The 19968-nt window shown below is 38.0% G+C and overlaps 1 protein-coding gene across 1 annotated transcript; it reads right to left on the minus strand.

Moving 5' to 3' along the window:
- Window positions 1-1338: 1338 nt before the first annotated feature.
- On the minus strand, window positions 1339-19582 carry LOC148215713 (vomeronasal type-2 receptor 26-like). The gene is made up of 6 exons (XM_088142402.1): window positions 19368-19582; window positions 18262-18553; window positions 8544-9404; window positions 7907-8134; window positions 7218-7344; window positions 1339-2240 (listed from the first exon to the last, which is right to left on the minus strand). Exons 1-6 carry the CDS (start codon window positions 19580-19582, stop codon window positions 1339-1341), a joined length of 2625 nt encoding a protein of 874 aa, XP_087998528.1.
- Window positions 19583-19968: the final 386 nt, after the last annotated feature.

A 19968-nucleotide genomic window follows, 5' to 3' on the forward strand; every position in this document is an offset into this window, starting at 1 on the left:
TTGTATTTATTAGATATAACTTGAGTAGGTTTTGCAAATTGTACACCATTTTTATTGTGTTATAGCGTAAATGTGAGTCCCAAATTACCAGAACCCCTTTTATAGATTCTACAGATTTAACCCCTTTTATAGATGTATAGAGAGCCAGTTTGGTGTAGTGGTTAAGGCATCAAGCTTAGAAACTTGGAGACTGTGAGTTCTAGTCCTGCCTTAGGCACAAAGCCAGATGGGTGATCTTGGGCCAGTCACTCTCTCTTAGCCCTAGGTGTAAGGTTTGCCCTGTTTGACAGAGAAACTCCCGTGACACGTGTGGTTCACAAAAGAGGTTTACTCATGCGTAACGTAGCAGTCACAAGCAAAGCCAGGACTGGCTTGGTACAATTGCATCACTCGTTATATTCCCCCCTTCCCGCGCTTTTTTCACCCCGCGATCGCGTTACCGCTGCGGATTATCGGCCCCCCAATAATCCCTCTTAATTGTCCATGATGGCAGGTTCGGTCAGGGTCCATTGTCCTTGATTGACAGTCCCCCCCTGGCTTGGGTTGGTCCCCCCCCGCTACGTGCAAGCCCGAGGGTTCTGCGTTGCGCGGCGATCTTGTTTCGCTGCCTGCGGCCCCATTCATTGTTGGCTCGCGCCGTTATCAGTGTAGAGTTAAAACTTCCGCTGCGGTTTTCCTGTTTGGCTGGGCGCAGGTGGCCCATTAATTAGCGGCGCTTTCAGTTCCTCTTTCCCTTGCTAGCTGCCGCTGGTGGAGTTCGCGTGGTCTGGCTGCGAGCTTCCCCGAAGCCCCGTGCTGACCGAACCTGACACTAGGGAGCAGGCAATGGCAAACCACTTCTGAAATCTTGCCAAGAAAACTACAGAGACTACTCCAGGCAGTCGCCAGGAGTTAAAACTGACTTGAAGGCAATAAATAAATAATAATAAAAAAATTAATTTATAGGTTCATAGGCTTAGTCTCATAGTTTAATTTAAATAGATTTTAGATTCTGTTCCTTTTATACATCAATAGGCTTTATAGGACTATAGGCTTTAGTCATTCAGCTTAGTTTTATAGATTTTATTTTATTTATATTAGCTTGACTGTTTTATTGCACTGTATTACATGCTGGCTGTTGACCAAATAAAGCTTCTTCCTTCACTACTGATAGTTTCTTCTGTAGGCTTACCACTATAGATTTTAAGCAGACTTAGATAGACAGGGATTCCCAAAATGAAACTATGATTCATTTATATAAATTAGGATCTAAGGGGGACATTTTCATCAATATTCAACACTCCAAACACAGAAACCTAGACTAAACCTTTGATAAAGGATGTAGAGACTGATTTTTAATCAGTCCTTTCTTCTGATTAGTTGTTCCCTGTTGTTCAGGTCTGGCCGAAACACAATGATGTAACATTTGGGGAAAAAGATACAACCCAGAAGCCCAGCACCAGAGGCTAAGATGGAGAAGTTCTCCACAGCCACCATGTATTTCCCCTTGGAGCTCAGGTATGCTGGGACAAAGGACAGCCAAACACTGCAAAAGACCAACATGCTGAAGGTGATGAACTTGGCTTCATTGAAACTATCAGGTAATTTCCTGGCAAGAAAAGCTGTGGTGAAGCTGATAAGAGCCAGGAAGCCCATGTAGCCAAGCACACAATAAAACATGGTCACAGAACCTTCGTTACACTGCAGGATAATTTCTTCAGTCACTGAGGTCATATCAACATCTGGGAATGGGGGAGCCATTGTCAGCCACAGAGTACAAATGCCTGCTTGGATGAGGGAGCAGGAAACAATAATGCAATTAGTTAGTTTTTTCCCCACCCACTTCCTCATTCGGGATCCTGGTTTGGTGGCCATAAAAGCCAGAACCACAGTGATGGTTTTTGCCAAGACTGAAGAAACAGCCACTGAGAAGACCATGCCAAAAGTTGTTTGTCGGAGGAGACAGGTCCATTTTCCTGGGGAGCCAATGAATAGGAGTGCCGAAAGGAAGCAGAGCAGGAGGGCGATGAGGAGAGTGTAGGTCAGGTCCCGGTTGTTGGCTACAACAATGGGAGTGTTGTGGTGCCTCAGAAATGCTCCAAGCACAAGAACCGTAGTCAAAGAAAGAGAATGTGCAAGGCAGGCTAAACTGATCCCTAAAGGTTCTTCATAAGTCAAGAAACTGATAATTTTAGGCATACAGAAATCTTGTCTCTTGTTTGGATAGTATTTGTCTTTGCATTTAGAACACTCATTGGTGTCTGAAAAAGGAAAAAAAAAAGATGTAATGGAATTCTCATTAACATTCTGTATAACTGTCCAGCATGGCATAATTGCAATATAAGGAATAATTTGGGTCTGGTAACTCTCCAGAGACCAAAGACTCATGTTTTGTTTGTTGCATTTAATATTATGTGATATGTTATTAAATTTTGTTTAATTTTTTATTTTATTAAAATCTATATATTTATATGAGAGATGGAAAATACAAATCAGTCATTGTAAAGCCATAATAATAAAAAGGCATTTCAATTCGTCTTCCGAGTGTGTTAGTACACAGCATATACATCTTATTTGGTTGAGTGAGGATTGTAGTATGTTGGCCAAAATGTGCCCATACTGACAGATCTTGTTCTTATCACTAGCAGGGAAGGTTGCCAGTGCCCAATGTATAACTAATGCTGATCAGTCAGTCTAAACCTTCTTTGTCTTAGTAGCAAAAGTTATATGAGACCTTCAGTTGATCAAAGCTCTAGTGGATGGGAAAGGGCCCACCTGGGGATAAGGAAGGCATATGGAAGATTGTGACTTGGAATGGAAAAGGTTATGAATTAATGAATGAAATGAAAGAAAAAGAGACAGAAAAATATATTTTTTCTGTGAAACTAATAGAAAGGGTTTGTACATAATAGACATTCATGAAGACAGTCTGGGCAGGTGGGATGGAGCTGATGCACATCTTCAGGGAAGCCAAGGTGTAGGTTCATTATGAATGAAAATCCTAAAATACATTGGAAATTATAAGTTGGTTGGTTATTAGGGGTGTGTATGAAAGTAGGGATCTATAGATGGACAAGAGCTGTAAGGGATATTCCAGTGAGTGGTGTGAAAGAAAAAAATCAGAGTTTAGTTTTGGGGAAAGTTGTGGATGTATGTGATCCTAGAAAAAAAAATTCAGTAGGTGACATGGGAGTGAGATAAAAGAGTGTAGAAAAAGTGCTTGGACCATTTGGAGAGTGTCCTGTGGCTGAGAATCTGGTCTACAACTTACCTGTCTTTGTAACAAATGTTATGTGAGAACCTCAGTTGATGAAATGTGTAATGGATGGGAGAGGTCACTGTCTATAGTCCCATTCAGCAATGACCATGGCATATGGAAGTTTATGACTTGGAATGCAGGATGAATAAATGGAGAAGACTATGAATTAATGAATAGAATGAAAGAACCACAGGAAATATGTTACTATGAAAATAATAAAAAGGGGAAGGATATAATAGGTGTGCATGAGGATGATCTTGTGGATTGAAGCTGAGGAATACCTTCAAGGAAGGTATAGGTTTTATTGTGAATGAAAGTGCTGAAATGTATTAGAAAGTACAGCTTGGTTTCATCTATCATAGGATGTTAGGGTATGTATGAAAATTGGAACTCATAGATTGATAATAGTTGCATGTTATGCTGTACTGAATGGTAACAATGGAAAAAACAGAGATGTATGTATGTATGTATGTATGTATGTATGTATGTATTTATATTTCAAATTTGTCACCGCCTATCTCACTGCAGAGTTGAGTTTTGGGGAAACTGTGCAATATTTTGAATCCATGTAATCCAGGAAAAAGAAAAAAATATCTGTAAATAAATATGTATTCTACATGAATGGAGGGTGGAGTGACAGCACTCCAAGAAATGTAGTGAAAAAGAAGTAATTAAAATTAATTTTTTTTGATGGAAATAAAAAAATGGGGGAAGAGGTCCAGACAAGGAGATTATAGCAGAATAAGTAGAATTAAAAATCAAAGCAGTGGAGTGATTTGGGATACAACTGAAGCAAGGAAATACTGGAAAGAGTGTTTTAGAGATTTGTTTGGGAATGATAGTGATATGTCAAAGAATGAACTTAAACAAATGCAACATAAAAAAAATGAAATGCATTCTGTGAGAATCTTGAAAAATGCTAAGGGTGTGGATGTAGATGTTAATACCTACAATGGAAGAACGGTTGGTGGAGTTGACAGAATTTGCATAGATGGCAAAATTGACTTGTTTGATTAGAGAAAAGACAATCATTACATTTGTCAGTGGTTGGAAACCCGTTATGGACTTCTTGCTGAAAATGGAAAAAAATGTACTTGTGATTTATGGGTTTGATGATTAGGAAGGGTAGATTATGGAAAGAAGGGAGCTATGATGCAACCTTAGAGAGAGTGGATAAGATTTGAATGCATTTATAAATGCTGTAAAGAAGATGAGAAGCCATTTCTTCATATTCTGTCTTTATTTTTCTCTCTTTTTTATTTTTCTCCTTTTTTGTTTCTTTATTCTTTTCTCACCACTTTTACTTTCCTTTATTTTCTTTTTCCTTTAAGTGTTTTTATTCTGTCAATTTTTTTTCAATAAAAATTAATAAAAAAAGAAGTGCAGTGTGGCTTTATGTGCAGAGGTGCCAACGGGATTTCTGCTCTTCAGCATAAGACCGAACAGTGGACTGTATGTATATATCTTGGATTCTAAAGGCAGGAGAGGAAGGTTAGAATGTTTGATCTCCCAGAAGAGATAATCCGAGACAGGGAGATCACAAAAAGTGCCAGTGGATGTACTTGCACCCAACTTATTATGAACTACATCTAAAGTTTCCATGCCAGCCTTTTCTTTTGGAAGCCTCCTGTCTCTCCAATCAGCAGGCTTTGATCACCAGGGAGAAGAGGACTCCTTATTCTCCAACTCAGTTTTAAAGATGGGACCTGAAGCATGCCCAGTCGGTCAGAAGCTTACCGGTAGCCAGTGAAGCACATGCCACAGAGTTGTAACATGGGCATACTAGAGGTCATTGATGAGTGTGGTGGTTGTTGCCTGTCTCTGTATTCAGCTCCAGCCTGAAAACTGACTGGGTCCAGACAATGCACTTCCTCCAGGACCCTCTGAAATGGCAATCGGGTTGTCAGTTTGCTTCTGGGTCCAATTCAAGGTGCTGGTTGTGACCTTTAAAGTCCAACATGGCATGGGGCCAGGTTATCTGAGGGACCACCTCTCCCCAATTACATCTACCTGTTCCATCAGATCTGACAGGAGGTACATGTTGTGTGTCCTGCCAGCCAAGAAGCTTCATTTGGCAGAACCTAGGAAGAAAGCCTTTTCTGCTGTGGCACCTGCCCTATGCAACATCATTCTCCCCAAGGTGAGATTGGCCCCAACCCTTTTGGCCTTCCAGAAGGCCCTCAAACCATGGATGTGCCATTGGGCTTGGGGATCCCATGGACGAGTGGAGCCTGTTAAATGGCTGCACTGTGTATAAGTTTAGATAGCATTCTCCCCTGGCGTTTAGTTATTATAGTTTTCAACTGTTTTTAATTGGTTTTAATGGTTGAATTTTATGATCATTAGTTTGTGTTTTAATTGTGTATGCCACTCAGATTCACATGCAAGTGAGATGGGAGGCCATATAAATTCAATGAATAAATGACTGACTGACTGACTGACTGACTGACTGAATAATAAATAAAACCAAAGATTGGAAACTGGATGAAAATTGTTAACACAATTTTTATTTGTGAGGTAAATAAGAAAAGATAAATGGAAAGGTTGTTGAGTGACTGTGGACTGAAGTGAGGGATCAGTATGAAAGAAGTGCATTGAGGTGGTTGGGTCATATAAAGAGAAAGAATGTGGACTGAATCCCAAAACTAAGTCATGATGCAAAAATGAAAAGTTCAAAGAATAAAAGAAGCGTATGAAAGAATGCTTGGATGTAATGGAACAAGGGAGGGAGGAAGGCAAGGAAGGAATGGCACAGTGAATGGTGTTAGTGTAAATTACTTCTTATTCTTTTTCTGTGCTCTACATTGTGATGCTTACCCTGAAAGGAAATAGCATGATGGGCAGTGTATGTACGTGTTTACAGTACATCTCATGATGAGTTCTGTATGTATGCATGTGTGTATGTATGGACACTACATTAAATAATATATTTAAAACATTTCTGCCTTAAATCAATTCATGTTACATAGACCTTGACTACTATATGAAACAATTCCTATTTTCTCTCCTGGACTAGCATCAATTAAGAAATGCCATGTCATATTCTTTTACTTTCCTTACAGAGGTCTGCATATTCACCCTTATTTTGGATAATTTAGTTGTTATTTAGTTGTTCTGAGTTTCAAATTATAAGCATATGTGTAAAATGTACATGTTGAAGCAAGTGCAGAGTCATCTATGGAAAATTCCATATGTAAACCTCATGGTCAATGTAACAGAAAACTGTTTTAATGTTTTCCTTTGAATTCTTTTCAACCCAATGGAATGCTTTCTGGAAAATATGAAATGAAGGCGTGCAGGGCTCTTTGGGTTTTCCCTCAGCAGGATAGTTCTATGAAAACTCAACAGAATAAGGACCAATTTGGTGTGTTGGGAGATGTTAGGGAAAGGAAGATCAAAGTGGAAAATGGGCTGGATCACTTTGAGGGCTATGGAAAGATTTTCCCCCAAATGTCCCCAGTGGATCCTTATGGGCCAATGACTCCTCCATTCTAAGCCTCTTATTGTTAAAGGGTTGGAAAGCATTCTAGAATTCTACTTTGTCTTGTGAATATTAGAGCTGAAAGTTATGAGAGCAAGATGAATAATGCTGTGTTGTTGTTCCTCTTGAAATTAGTTGCATTCCAGATCTTCTGGACCTCAATTCCCTTCATTGTATTGACTGGATATGAGGGGAATTTAGTCCAACAGATCAGGAAGGTAAAAGATGCGAAAACACTGATCTAAAATGGTTCAAAGATAGCTGCACCTTTGGAAAGATGTTTCCTAAATGACTGGATGATGCTTTTAGGTGTAAATGAAGATCTGACAACTTCATTTTTTGAAAAAAAATAACATTATAATTATGGGTAATCAATGGAACCTTTATGCTTCAACATTTCATTGAGTAAAAACTATTGAATTCTTGAATTTACTCAAAATATTATATTTATTGGGTGGGTTTATTTAGGAAAATCAGGAGCAAATGAGCATCTCATACCATTCTTGGTTGAAATCATCCCTTCTGGACAAGGAATGCAGTCATAGCAGCAAAATGGCTCCCCTTCCTTCACTTTCTTGTGGAAACCAGGATAACAAGTCTCACTGCAAAGAGAAATGGGTTTCACCTAGAAATCAAAGAGGAAAATGATACTGTGAATTAGGGATCCTGAAGCTTTTTGTTCAGTGCGCACATCTGAAATGAATACATGTCATTGCACATTCCCAATGTAGTAATAGGAATACTAGCTAGGAAATCAGTTTTACACTCCAACAGTAGCAATATAAGGCTCAGTCAAATCTCAATGTTTTTAGATTAAGTGCCTCAAATTAATAGCTATAGCTATTAATAATAACTGTGGAGGGTCTACTGCTATTAGTACTGGGAAAAGACCAAAAACACTGCTTTGAAACCAGAACTGCTAAGGATGAATCTGGCCTTGGTCCATGGTGGGGTGGGGGTGAGAGAGATTGCATCAGGAGGACATGGTGGCCCATTAACTCACCCCTAAAAATGTTATTGGGGCATCACTCATGCTGGAGATAATACGACATGACAAAGAGCTCTCGAAGTTGCTAATGGGGAAATAACTTTAAGGAAGAAGTTACTACTGTCCAATAAAATGAATTTACCTATCGGATTAGAGAAACAATATTAGTGCAAATCCGGGGTCAATAAGGAAATCCTACCTGGTTAAACCAACTGTGCCATGAAATGATCTCATCGTTGATGGTTAATATTTCATTAGGAGGAGCTAGATTATCCACATTCCCAACTTTCACATGAAGAAAAGATTTGTTTGGGAAAGCAATTAAGTTGATAATATCAAATCCAGCAGCTACCATTCCATTTTGGTCAAAGGAAATTTCTTCCCCAGCACCATTGTTAAAAGCAACACCTCTCAGAAAGTAATGGAGCTGAATTGAAAAGAAAGATACAAGAGTTTGGAAAGACTAAATTGCCGGCCTCCATAATGATAATTTTCAGAACAAAGAAAGGGATTTTGTTGCATTCAAGGTATAGCAATTAAAGAGGGATGGACTCAAGGATATGAATTGAAAGGATCAGTGGGAGAAGCCAGATTATTGTTGGTGATAAAACAGATGGAAGAGATGGCTTTCAGTAATGGTCCCCTAACTTTCCCCAGAATTTTGAATCATGCTTAACAGAAAAAATTTACCAAGTTAGAAGCTGTCTTCTAAAGCCATATATAGTTATATCTCCATGGGAGATACAGAAGTGAAGGAAGTTATACTAAAGTTATACTCACAAATTTGAGCTATTACAGGAGGGGATCCAATCCAATAATGGTATTTGGTTTATTACCTGCTGGACATTTTGACTATGAATCTTCCTTCTTACTCTATCCATCCTTGATCTCTCAGTATTTCTAGAGGAGGATAGCATATGTAAAGCATGAGCTATGGCATAAATAGCATTGTAGATGCTGTAGCTGTGGCCAGTCATGTCCATTTCGAAAAGGAGCCCAGGAAGGCTCCCCAAGTCCTCTTTTCCATGACAAATGTTCTCATCTACATCACTCATAATTATATCTGGGAACACACAGTCAAAGGCTGCTTGCCAGAAGTGTCTGATAAACCCATCTTCCTTTGCGATGAAGGGGTTTTGTTTCTCCACAAATGATCTGAACTCTGGTAGAGCAGTGGAGTGCATTGTGAAGAAGAGGGCACCATCGATTATTTTCGTATCCCATGTGCGTTGAAAGAGTATTGAAATCAACTCCATCTGTGCTGTCATTATCCACACAATACCTTTTGGTTTACTTCTCACGTCTTTTATACTTGGCACATACTGCAACCATAACAAAAAGGGCATTGCAAAAGATTCTCCACTGAACACCAATACATTAGCTTTACCACCCATGACATCATCATAAGTCTTTGCACCCTGCTGAGGCATGTCATCAAGTCTAGTGAAATCAGTTATTTTGGGAAATTGTTGAATGAAAGAAACACAAATACCCCTTTTGGAAAACAGAGGAATCATTGTTTGTACAATTTTTTCTCCCTGGTCATTGTCCATGATAAGGATCCCAATCCATGTCCAATTAAAATGCAGGAGCAGCGAGACAATTGCTGCAAGTTGAAGAGCTTCTGGGGGAACCATCTGGTAAAAAAAAAGGCCTGGGGTTTTATCATTCATGATTGGAGCAGAGCCATAAATGAGCTAGAGAGAAACAGGAAAAGAACATGAGCAGCATCTAGACAACATTCTGAAGTCTTCATGGTAATCACCATGTACAGTATATAATTCATAATCCTCATAGTAACACTTTAAAGCAGTTCTGGAAGGCATAAATTCATGGATGATGTTGGAAGTCTGGTTAGTGCAGTATATTCACAAGTGTTAGGCAATTATTGCAATCTTTTAAAAGACAGAGCATATATAATCCTTGTTTGTCCACATATACAGGTATACCTATTAGTGATGTCTGTGTGCAGAGAGACAGACAAAATAATGTCCATGTTGGTATACAGGCTTTGGGTTTTTTCATTCATTATTGAAATGGAGCCATAAATGAGGTAGAGAGAAACAGGAAAAGAACGTAAGAGTAATATCTGCAAAACATGTTCAAGTATTCATCGTAATCAACACACACACGCATGCACACACAGGGACAGACAGACAGACAGACAGACAGACACACACACACACACACACATATATATTACCAGATGGTTAATTTACTATATATATATATATATATATATATATATATATATATATATATATATAAAGAATCCTTATCACAACTCTTTAATGGAATCTTGCCTGCCTAGTTGAGGTGAGAGTTCCCTGAATTTCCATTTGTGGGATGTATGTCATTCTGGAAGGTATAAATTGCTGAAGGTGTTGGAAGTCTGTTGAGTGCTATTGCCCTCAAGGGGGAATTATGAGAAGAATAGTATATAATCTAACCTGGTTCGCAACCAAGGAGGAGATTCATAAGTGATGGTAATTAGACTATCTATATAGCATTTTCTTGTCAGGAGTTTCTCATGGGAAGAAATTCATCCCGTTATCTGTACAACAATATTATGGCTACATGGATCATGTGAAAAAACTTGTTGTTATGTGTTGTGCACGTATACTGCTAATTACACCCACCTATTGGCGTGTGTATGCTAGTTACCCAGTGGGGGGGGGGTATGGAGTGGCAATATAATGGGAGGATTATATGCCCAGCCTCGCAGTTGTTTTAATGTTAGCCACCATAGAGTTAGCTAGAGAGCAAACAGCACCTGTTGCACCCCCCTCTCCGCAGATAAAACAAGAGGGGGAGGAGTTGCCGGCTTCAGCTGAAGATGGGCAATTAGAGCAGACAAAGGAGAAAACTGAGGAACAAGAAAAAAGTGTTTTTGAAGTTCCTCGCAGGTCAACCCATACAACAAAAGGGGTTCCACCTGAAAAATTTGTTATTCAACAAGTCAGGGTGTGTCACATTACTTGTGAGCCACAGAATTTTAAGGAAATGTTAAATTTGCCTTTTGATGAGCAAGAGAAATGGAATGTTGCTATGGATAATGAATATGAAGCATTAGTAAAACAGTTTTTGAAATTGTTGATTTGCCTTCATCACAAAAAGCCATAAGTTCCAGATGGGTGTTTAGAAAGAAGCTTTTACCTGATGATACTGTTCAGTATAAAGCTAGATTGGTGGCACAAGGTTATTCACAAGAGCAGTTTGTGAATTATAATCTTACATATGCACCTACAATTAGGCCTGAGTCATTGCATGTAATGTTGACCTTAGCTGCACAAAGAAACATGGTTGTTCATCATTTTGATGTGGATACAGCTTATTTGAATGCTGAGCTTCCTGAAACTGTGTGCATGAAGCAAGCACCAGGTTACACATGTAGTGATTCCCGGAAAGTCTACAGATTGCGTAAAGCACTGTATGGGTTAAAACAAGCTGGGAGATGTTGGCATCAATGTTTAGATAAAGCTTTGTTGGAAATTGGTTTCAAGAAATCATTAGCTGACCCATGTATGTATACCAGAGGAACTGGGGAAGATTATACAGTACTTCTCACTTATGTTGATGATTTTTGTCTTGCCACTGGTTCTTTAAACTTGGTAAAAGAGTTTGCCAGGCAAATGGAGCAATATTTTAAATTGAAGGATCTAGGTATGTTAAGATACTACCTTGGGGTTGAAGTGCACAGAGCTGAAAATGGAGAAATCTATCTAAGTCAGAAGAGAAAGATAGAACAGTTGTTAGCACAAATGGGAATGTCAGAAGCTAAACCTGTAAAAACTGCAATGACTTGTGCTTTTTGAAAAATGAGATATGTGAAAAGTTGTGTGAAAAACCTGAAGTGTGCCATTCTGTGATAAGTTCAATCCTTCACCTAGCACAATGGACACGTCCTGATTTATCCTATGCTGTTGGAGTTTTGAGCCGTAAAGTGGCTAACCCAACTGAACATGACTGGCAAGGGTTAAAAAGGTTAATGAGATATTTAAAAGGTACAATAGACCTTTGTCTCAAAATGTCAACCAGTGGGCCTGAAAAGCCTGTAATTTTTGTTGACAGTTCATTTGCAGAAGAAGGCGACAGAAAGTCCATAACTGGTTTTGTTTGTAAATTTGGTGAATCCACAATTGCGTGGAAAGCAAAGAAACAAACTTCCATTGCCTTGTCCACAGCAGAAGCTGAATTCGCAGCTTTGTCAGAAACAGTCTGTGAGTTAAAATTGTTTCATCAATTATTCACTGATTTGGACATAAAGGTGTTATTGCCCTATACAATGCATGAAGATTCCCAAGCCTGTATAGGGTTAGCTAAAACAGAAAACCTAAGAGCTCGTACAAAGTATGTTGATGTAAAGTACAAAAATGTAAGACAAGCTATGTTAGAAAATTTCATTGATCTTGTGTATTGTGTATCTGAATCAAATCTTGCAGATGTATTTACCAAACCATTGTCTATTGTACAACATGAAACAATGTTAACTAGACTTGGATTTGAACAAATGTAATTGTTTCTGTATTGTTGTAACCATTTGTTTGTATTACCCTGGAACGTGTATTGTTGTGTCGAAAACGGGCTAAAAGGGGTGTCAGGAGTTTCTCATGGGAGGAAATTCATCCTGTTATCTGTACAACAATATTATGGCTACATGGATCATGTGAAAAAACTTGTTATTATGTGTTGTGCATGTATACTGCTAATTACACCCACCTATTGGCGTGTGTATGCTAGTTACCCAGTGGGGGGGGGTATGGAGTGGCAATATAATGGGAGGATTATATGCCTAGCCTCGCAGTTGTTTTAACGTTAGCCACCATGTAGTTATGTAGTTTTACAGGTTATGTAGTTGTAACTAATAACCAAGTAATGTACCTCTTCTCTGAGAGTTTTTGGCTAGAGACTTTATGTTTGTAGATAAGTCTTGGATGCTGAATTTATGAGAAGACGTGTTTTTTCCTATATTTTGTATACAATTTGTATTTTATGAAGTTTTGCATTTTAATCAATAAACAACCAGATAGTATATATTTTCTGGCTGAGTTTCTTTGGAGAACAAGATATGGACATTGCAGTTTGTAAACCTCTCATGCTGATGTGTATTTTTTCCCTGGGCAAAGTTTTTCTGGGAGCATTGCTGTACTCTGCACAACATTTCTAACTAATGGATATCCACAGAACCTTATCAAAATATCTAGGCAGCCAGTCACAGCACAACCATCACAACTCACAGTAAGGATAACTTACTCTACCATACATCAAAAATATCTCAGAAACAACTAACAGGTTATGACAACCCATTGTCATTTCTGTAGCACACAAACCAAGAACATCTCTCAAAAAGGAGATCCCAGAGATCTAGTAGTCAAAGAGGACAAACAGAATAATTTATAATATCCAGTGTAGGACTGTGAAAACCACTACCTAGAACAAATGGGTAAAAGATTTACAGGTTACATCCATGAAGATCAACTGGCAGTTAAAAGATGTGATGAAATTTCCTTAATTTCACAACATACAGACAGATGTTAAATTGGATGCCAGATTTCCAATTTTTGAAAAAAAGATTGAACAAATATGGATAGTTTTGTAGAACAAGTGACTGTAGATATGAAAGAGATGTCAGAAGAAATAAAACAAACTAATGATAGGATGGAAATCTTAGAGAATAAATCAGCAATTAGAGATTCAGAATTTGAAAGAGGGATGGGATGGATATTTTGGCTTTGTTGGAATTAAGAGAGAAAGAGTTTTGTCTGAGATTTAGAACCATTCCAGAGTCTCCAAATGAAGATATTAAAAGAAAGTTGACTCAAGTGTTGGTGGAACTCTTAGACTGGGAAGAAGACGAGACGGGAGGAAACTGACAAAGCCTACTGAATTAATTCACATTTTGCTACAATAAGACATGTGCCGAGAGATGTTATAGTACACTTTGTCAGGACGAGTACAAGAAATCAAGTTTTGCAACAACACTTTAAATCAAGATTGAAAATTCATAAAATAGATATAACTATTTTGAAAGAAATTCCTATTAGAATTTTCATAAAAGAAAAGATTAGTCTTTCCTGACTGAGGTATTAAAGCAGAAGGTTTTTATCTTTTCAACAGAGAAGATTTTGACTGAATCCTGTTGAAAAGGCTAGAGAATTTTTGGAAAAATTTAAAAGAGATTTGGAAGAGGTCCAAATGGAAATTCCAGAGAAAACAGACCAAGATTTGCAATGGGGAGAGGAGCTAGAGAAGGAAGTTTCAGAGTTAGGTGCTACTGTTATGGACTTCTCTAAATTGTTTGCCTAAAAATGTACTATAAGTGCCTAACGTGGAATATTAATGGGGCTAACTTAAATAAATGCAAAAAAGTATTCCATTATTTGAAAAAAATCGAAACAAGGGCTTCCAGTGGACTAATGGCAAATTGAATGCATCTCTTTTCTGAGCTTCTCTCAAAGGGACCATCAGTGTGGTGTTTTTAAGGCTTGTGCAGGACCCCTTGAGTCTGAGGTTTCTCCAGAGTTAAGAAGAATACCTGAAATTGACCATATGCCCTCCGGATGGCTGTTCCTGGCAAGGAGATCATGAAGTGGAGGTTTTTGTGATCCCGTGGTGAGTGAGCAGCTGGGAGGCAGGATTTCCATCCAGTTCCAAGCTGTGCTGAAGCCCAAACCTAAATGGCCTCTAAGATCCAACCATCCCATTTCTTAACTTCTTATAGATTACTTTTTTATAGTTAAAGAGAGGCTTTTCTTGGATACAGAGGATTATTTCCTCTTGGCAATTGGAGGTATTTCAAGGGACTATTGATTCTTTAATTGTTTGGTTATTGGCTTTTGCTGAAAAAGCAAAGAGGAATGGAGTTTGAATTACTGTGGATTCTTAAAGAAATGATTTTTTTTTCTTTTTCCTTCTTTGTTAGCAATTCTTTTTGGTGAATCTGCCTTTGATGTACTCTTCTGGGTTTTACACACCTTCATGAGAAAGTTGTCCCTTTCTTATCCACTTTGCACTGATTGGGACAGTCTGTATAAACAAAGTAATGAAAGATTTCCGGAGTTTTTTTTTTCCCTCTCGTTTCTCTCCAGCGATATTGTTTTTGACCACTAGAATGTGGTATTGCCTAACTAATTCACTAACTGAAAGTTTTTTTGGTGGATTTCTTTTTCACTGGCAATTTTTGGTTATAATAATTCGAAAAATGACATCTAAAAGGACATATCAATATGGCTCTGCAGACTTTGACTTCTTGAAGCAGATGTTTGAAGACTTTTCATCCAAAGTTATACAGACTATAGATGCTAGTTTTGAAACAATAGAACAAAAACTAGATAAAAAAATGGAGAAGATGGATGCTGATGTAAAACAAGTTACTGATAAAGCACAAATATTGGAAAATAGAATGGATGCTAAAGACACAGAAATGGAAAGAGGGTTGGAAAACTTTGCTCTATTTGAATTTAGAGAAAATGCATTCTGTTTAAGATTAAGAGCAATTCCTGAAAATGCTCAAGAGAATGTTAGACAATTGGTTGTGATGGCTCTGTCTAATTTATTAAGCTGGGAGGAAGAGACACATATGATAATTATGATGAGACTGTTATATGTGCAAAAATGGAAGGATTTACAAATACTTACAGCCGAAGAATGGATACTGAAATTAATGGAGCTGGCAGAGATGGCAAAACTGACTACTTTGCTTAAAGAGAGGGAATTGTCTAGCTTTGTTTCTAATTGGAAATCACTCTTGGACTTTTTGCTTGACACTAAAAAAAAATGCAGTTCTGATTTTGGGATTTGATGATTGATGTTATATCTATAGAAATATCTTGTACAAATGATATGTATTGTAGAAATAGATTGATTCTACGATTTTTTGGAATGTTAGACTAAAAATTATTTTGTATTATGTAAATTTTAAGATACTAGAGTAAGAGATGAATATATTTTACATTTATATCTATACCAAGGAAAGTCAGAAGCTACTCTTCCTTTTCCATGCTTTTTCTTTTTTCTTTTCTTTTGTTTTCTTTTGTTTTCTTTTGTTTTCTTTTGTTTTCTTTTGTTTTCTTTTGTTTTCTTTTGTTTTCTTTTGTTTTCTTTTCCTTCCTTCCTTCCTTCCTTCCTTCCTTCCTTCCTTCCTTCCTTCCTTCCTTCCTTCCTTCCTTCCTTCCTTCCTTCCTTCCTTCCCCACTCTTCCTTATTCAATACCAATACCAAAGAAATACCAATACCAATACTTATACCAATACCAAATAAAGCAGACTTAACAGAGTATGCAGCTATCATACAATATCCTTAATTTCACATGATAGGAAAATAATGCTTAAGATCATCCAATGCAGAATAGAATCCTAAATAGAAAAGGCCAAGGAACACAAAGCATGCTGATGCATGCTGGATAATCGAGAAAGCCAAAGAAGTCCATATGTGCTCAATTGATTATAGAAGGGCCTTCAGCTGTATAGATCATGTCAAGATGTGGAATGTCCTTAGAAAAGTGGAAATACCAGAACATCTTATTCTTTTCCTGCATACCTTACATTCAGGTGAGGAAGCCATAGTCTGGAGGGTACATGGTGAAAGAGACTGGTTGACAAAGGAGTAAGACAAGGCTGTGTATTCTTCTCCTATTTATTTAACCTGTATGCTAAATATAAAGGGACGCATAATTTCAAAACTGGAGGAAGAAACGTCAGTAACCTATGCTATGCTGATGACACCACTCTGATACTGAAAATGAAAATTATCTACAAGCTTTAGCAATGAAAGTCAAAGGACACAGTAAAAAAAAAAAAAGGGATTATGATGAAATATGAAGAAGACTAAATTAATAACAACAGCTCCAGCAACCTGCCTTTGAATTGAAAAGAAGAATACTGATGTGGATAGCTTCCTCCTTTTAGGATCAACTATCAACAGTAAAGAAACCAGCAATCAAGAAATATGCGCTAACTAGCATTTGGTAGAGAAATGAAGGCTTTGGAAAAGATATTCAGATGCCAGGACATGTCTATATTTACAAAGATCAGAATCAGGAAGGCAATGGTTTTCACTGTGATGCTCTAAGGAGGAGAAAATTGGACTTTGAAGAAGCAGGATAGAAAAAGTATGGATGTTTTGAACTTTGGGGTTGCACAATACCATGGATAGCCAAGAAAACAAACAAATGGATCCTAGAACAAATCAATTCTGAGTTCTCACTTGAGGAACAGATGACCAGATTCAAATGATCCTACTTTGGACACATTATGCAAAGACCTAACTCTGTGGAGGAGTCTAGAACAGCAGGAAAGATTGAAGGAAAGAGAAGGAGAACCAGAATCCAGGTGGATGAACTCAATTACAGCAGCAATAATTGCACCATCTGAAGACTGAAGGTCTAGGTTGGGGACAGACCATCATGGAGAAAATCCATCTATATGGGTTCTAAGACCCCATTTCATTTCAATATACTGAATCTTGGCAGATCTGTCCTCCTTGCCTCGTTGGTATATGAAGGGAGATTTGGGAGTCCAGTCCACCAACAAGAACTGTTACATTATTCTGGGTTTTTGTATTTAGTTGGGGATCGTTTGTTATTAATCTGTAATTAAAAATTATAAATATACAAAGTACACTCCTCTTAAAACAATTGTTTGTAGCAATATTAAGAGCAACCCCCCCCCCAACCAAACACACAAAGAGAGAGCAAAATCCATATTGTGAGAGTGGATAGATTACAGAAAACAAAATGGGTGGTTGCATTTGTCTTGAACATATTACTGGAAAACATTGCAAATCATAGTAATCTGTATACCCATCTATAAGCATAAGGGTTTCATTAGCATCAGTGGGTCTTAAATGATTGAGGATTAACTGTTCCCATTGATGTACATTGGATCTCATTCTAATTCACTAACTGAGTTCACACAAGCCACTTAACATTAAATCCAGTTAATCAAGTCCACCATATTCATGAAGTATGCTGCATCCAGATAATAGAACCATCTGATTGTCTAATATGTTGGCATGGTTCACACAACATGCTAAGAAAATGGTTGTGTTTTGAAGAAGTCACTGAATCATAAACTTCGCATATCATTTTAGTTTAATCAGGCAGGTTGTTTAGAACCAACCACATAGCCCAGATGTACTTTATGAAGTTATTATTTATCTACCTATCATCCATCCATCCGCCCGTCCGTCCGTCTATCCTAAATCAAAACCCAGACACAGGAAAACTACCTTCCTTCATTAATCTGCAATAAATGGGATAGTTGGGCAATGTGGGCCCAACATATAGGAAAAAAAAAAAACCCAAGAGTCAAAGAGCCAGTACAGAAACACTTTATATCACCTTAGAGATATATGTTCTGCTATATTCAAAGGACTTAAACCCATATAAAAGGGAATAGCACTGCAGACTAAATGGGACATTTATGAGCACTGACTCTGGTAATTTCAAGGCAGTTATATTAACCACTATTTACCTGAATATATTCAACATGGCAATGTAAAACTTCATATAGGACACGAAATGGAGCATGAAACTTGCAGGGAAAGAAGTCCTACCTGTGGAATCTTATAGATATCCAAGATAGTTGCCACATGAAGGGAGATCTGGGCATCCAATCCTCCAACAAGAGCTATTATTTTATTCTGGATGTTACACAGGTAGTTGGGGACCAGTCTCTCAGCTGCTGATAGAAGTAGCATGGTGGCCTGATAGGTCCTTCGAGCATTGTCATAGCTATCATAGATGTAGAAGCCCAAGGTGAAGTTGGGTAAGATTTGTGGGTTTTCATTGATCTCCTTTATAGCAAATGTCAAAGCCAGGATGTGTTGGTAATTCTTAGGAACCATACTGCAAGGAGAATTGCATGCCATATCAGAAGGATATTCTACCTGTTCTTATATTCTAATCAACAGTCATACAAATAAGTGAATTCAGCGGGCTAGTTTCACCAAGTAGTCCCAAATCTTTCATTGAATATTAACTGTCATCAGGTTGTAGTTAATGGTTAATATCAGAATGTAGAGTCAATATGTACAACTGTATCTGCATAAAGGACTCAACAATATTTAATATCAGAAGACAGAAAATTCTGAAGGAAAATTGTGTAAAGAATTTGAATCATCAAATCATACATGGAGAATGTCTGGAATTCACTGACATCATGAGAACTTTCCGAAAAGAAAGGCACTCAGACATCTGGCATAGAGCCAGGCTGGACATTCACAATAGATATTGTGAATTGGACTAGGTGATCTTGCAGTGTATTTGAAGGATTCGTTATTTTATTAGATAGGAGGCAACCTAATAGATCTTTTGTAGGAAGACAATGTCCTCCTAAAATCCAAAAGAAGTTTAAATCAGCCTTCCCGAGCCTGTGTGACCCTCAGCTGAGTGGGCATGAACTCCTTGCATTCCCCAGCCAGGATAAGACAGGCTGAGAATTGTTGGAGTGGAAGCCCATCTATTTGGAGATGCTCAGGTTTCAGGAGTTTGCTTTAAGCACATCAATATATTTCATACTGCATGGAAAACAAAAACAAAAACAAAACTTTTCTTAGCAACTCCTTAACTTTCCCCAAGACAATCAGCTATTATTCTGTGATGGCCATGCACAGACTGGAAGTGCATCAAAGTAGAAACAAATAATAATTGAATTTCTTACATAAGCTCTCCAAGGGTGAGAGATGGTGGGGGATGATCTTTGAAGGTGACTTCTTCAGAGACCTCAGCATTTTGAGAAGTAATTCCACCAAGCATAATGTCTCCTGATTGATGGTATCTGTGATACGGAGAATATGGATGAATGATGCTGCACCTCTCACACTTGCACCCCACATGGAGAAGCAGCACTAGCAGCCAGACCAGTAAAGTTGCCATCCTCATTACAAGGGCAGATCTCAAAGACCCTCCGTTATTTCCAGAACATTACCATATTTGCAATTAACACTCTCTGACTCTTGGGGAAGTCTTAATCTTGGTGTATCCAGGATCAGAATAGAGGATCCTTACCTGTCCATAATCCTGTCCCTTCTCCCTAGCTCTAAATGCTATTGATTTTCAAGGAAAAGAGGGAGAGAGAGGGAGTGAGAAGCAAATCATCCATTGGTCTTTGTTATTTGCTTTTCTACTGCAGACTGAAATTCAGAGGGATTTGGAGAAGCAGTAGAATTAAACCTAGTAATTTAGATGCACAAACAGGAAGGTCATGATTAAATCCGAGTTCAGTTCCCTAGGGAAGTGCTGAAGAAATTCTGTTTTTCACA

The sequence above is a fragment of the Python bivittatus genome, unplaced genomic scaffold, assembly GCF_059951505.1.
Source record: "Python bivittatus isolate LINGU-HERP-01145 unplaced genomic scaffold, Pbiv_v1 ctg000440_np1212, whole genome shotgun sequence".
NCBI lineage: Eukaryota > Metazoa > Chordata > Lepidosauria > Squamata > Pythonidae > Python > Python bivittatus.

Excerpts from the sequence above, each read along its gene's own strand:
- LOC148215713 (XM_088142402.1), bottom strand. The coding sequence starts at position 19,582 with ATGGCAACTTTACTGGTCTGGCTGCTAGTGCTGCTTCTCCATGTGGGG. Across the intron at positions 18,554-19,367 it reads CTCACCCTTGGAGAGCTTAT|TATGGTTCCTAAGAATTACC; the intron begins GTAAGAAATTCA and ends TTCTCCTTGCAG. Across the intron at positions 8,135-8,543 it reads ATAGTCAAAATGTCCAGCAG|CTCCATTACTTTCTGAGAGG; the intron begins GTAATAAACCAA and ends TTTTCAATTCAG.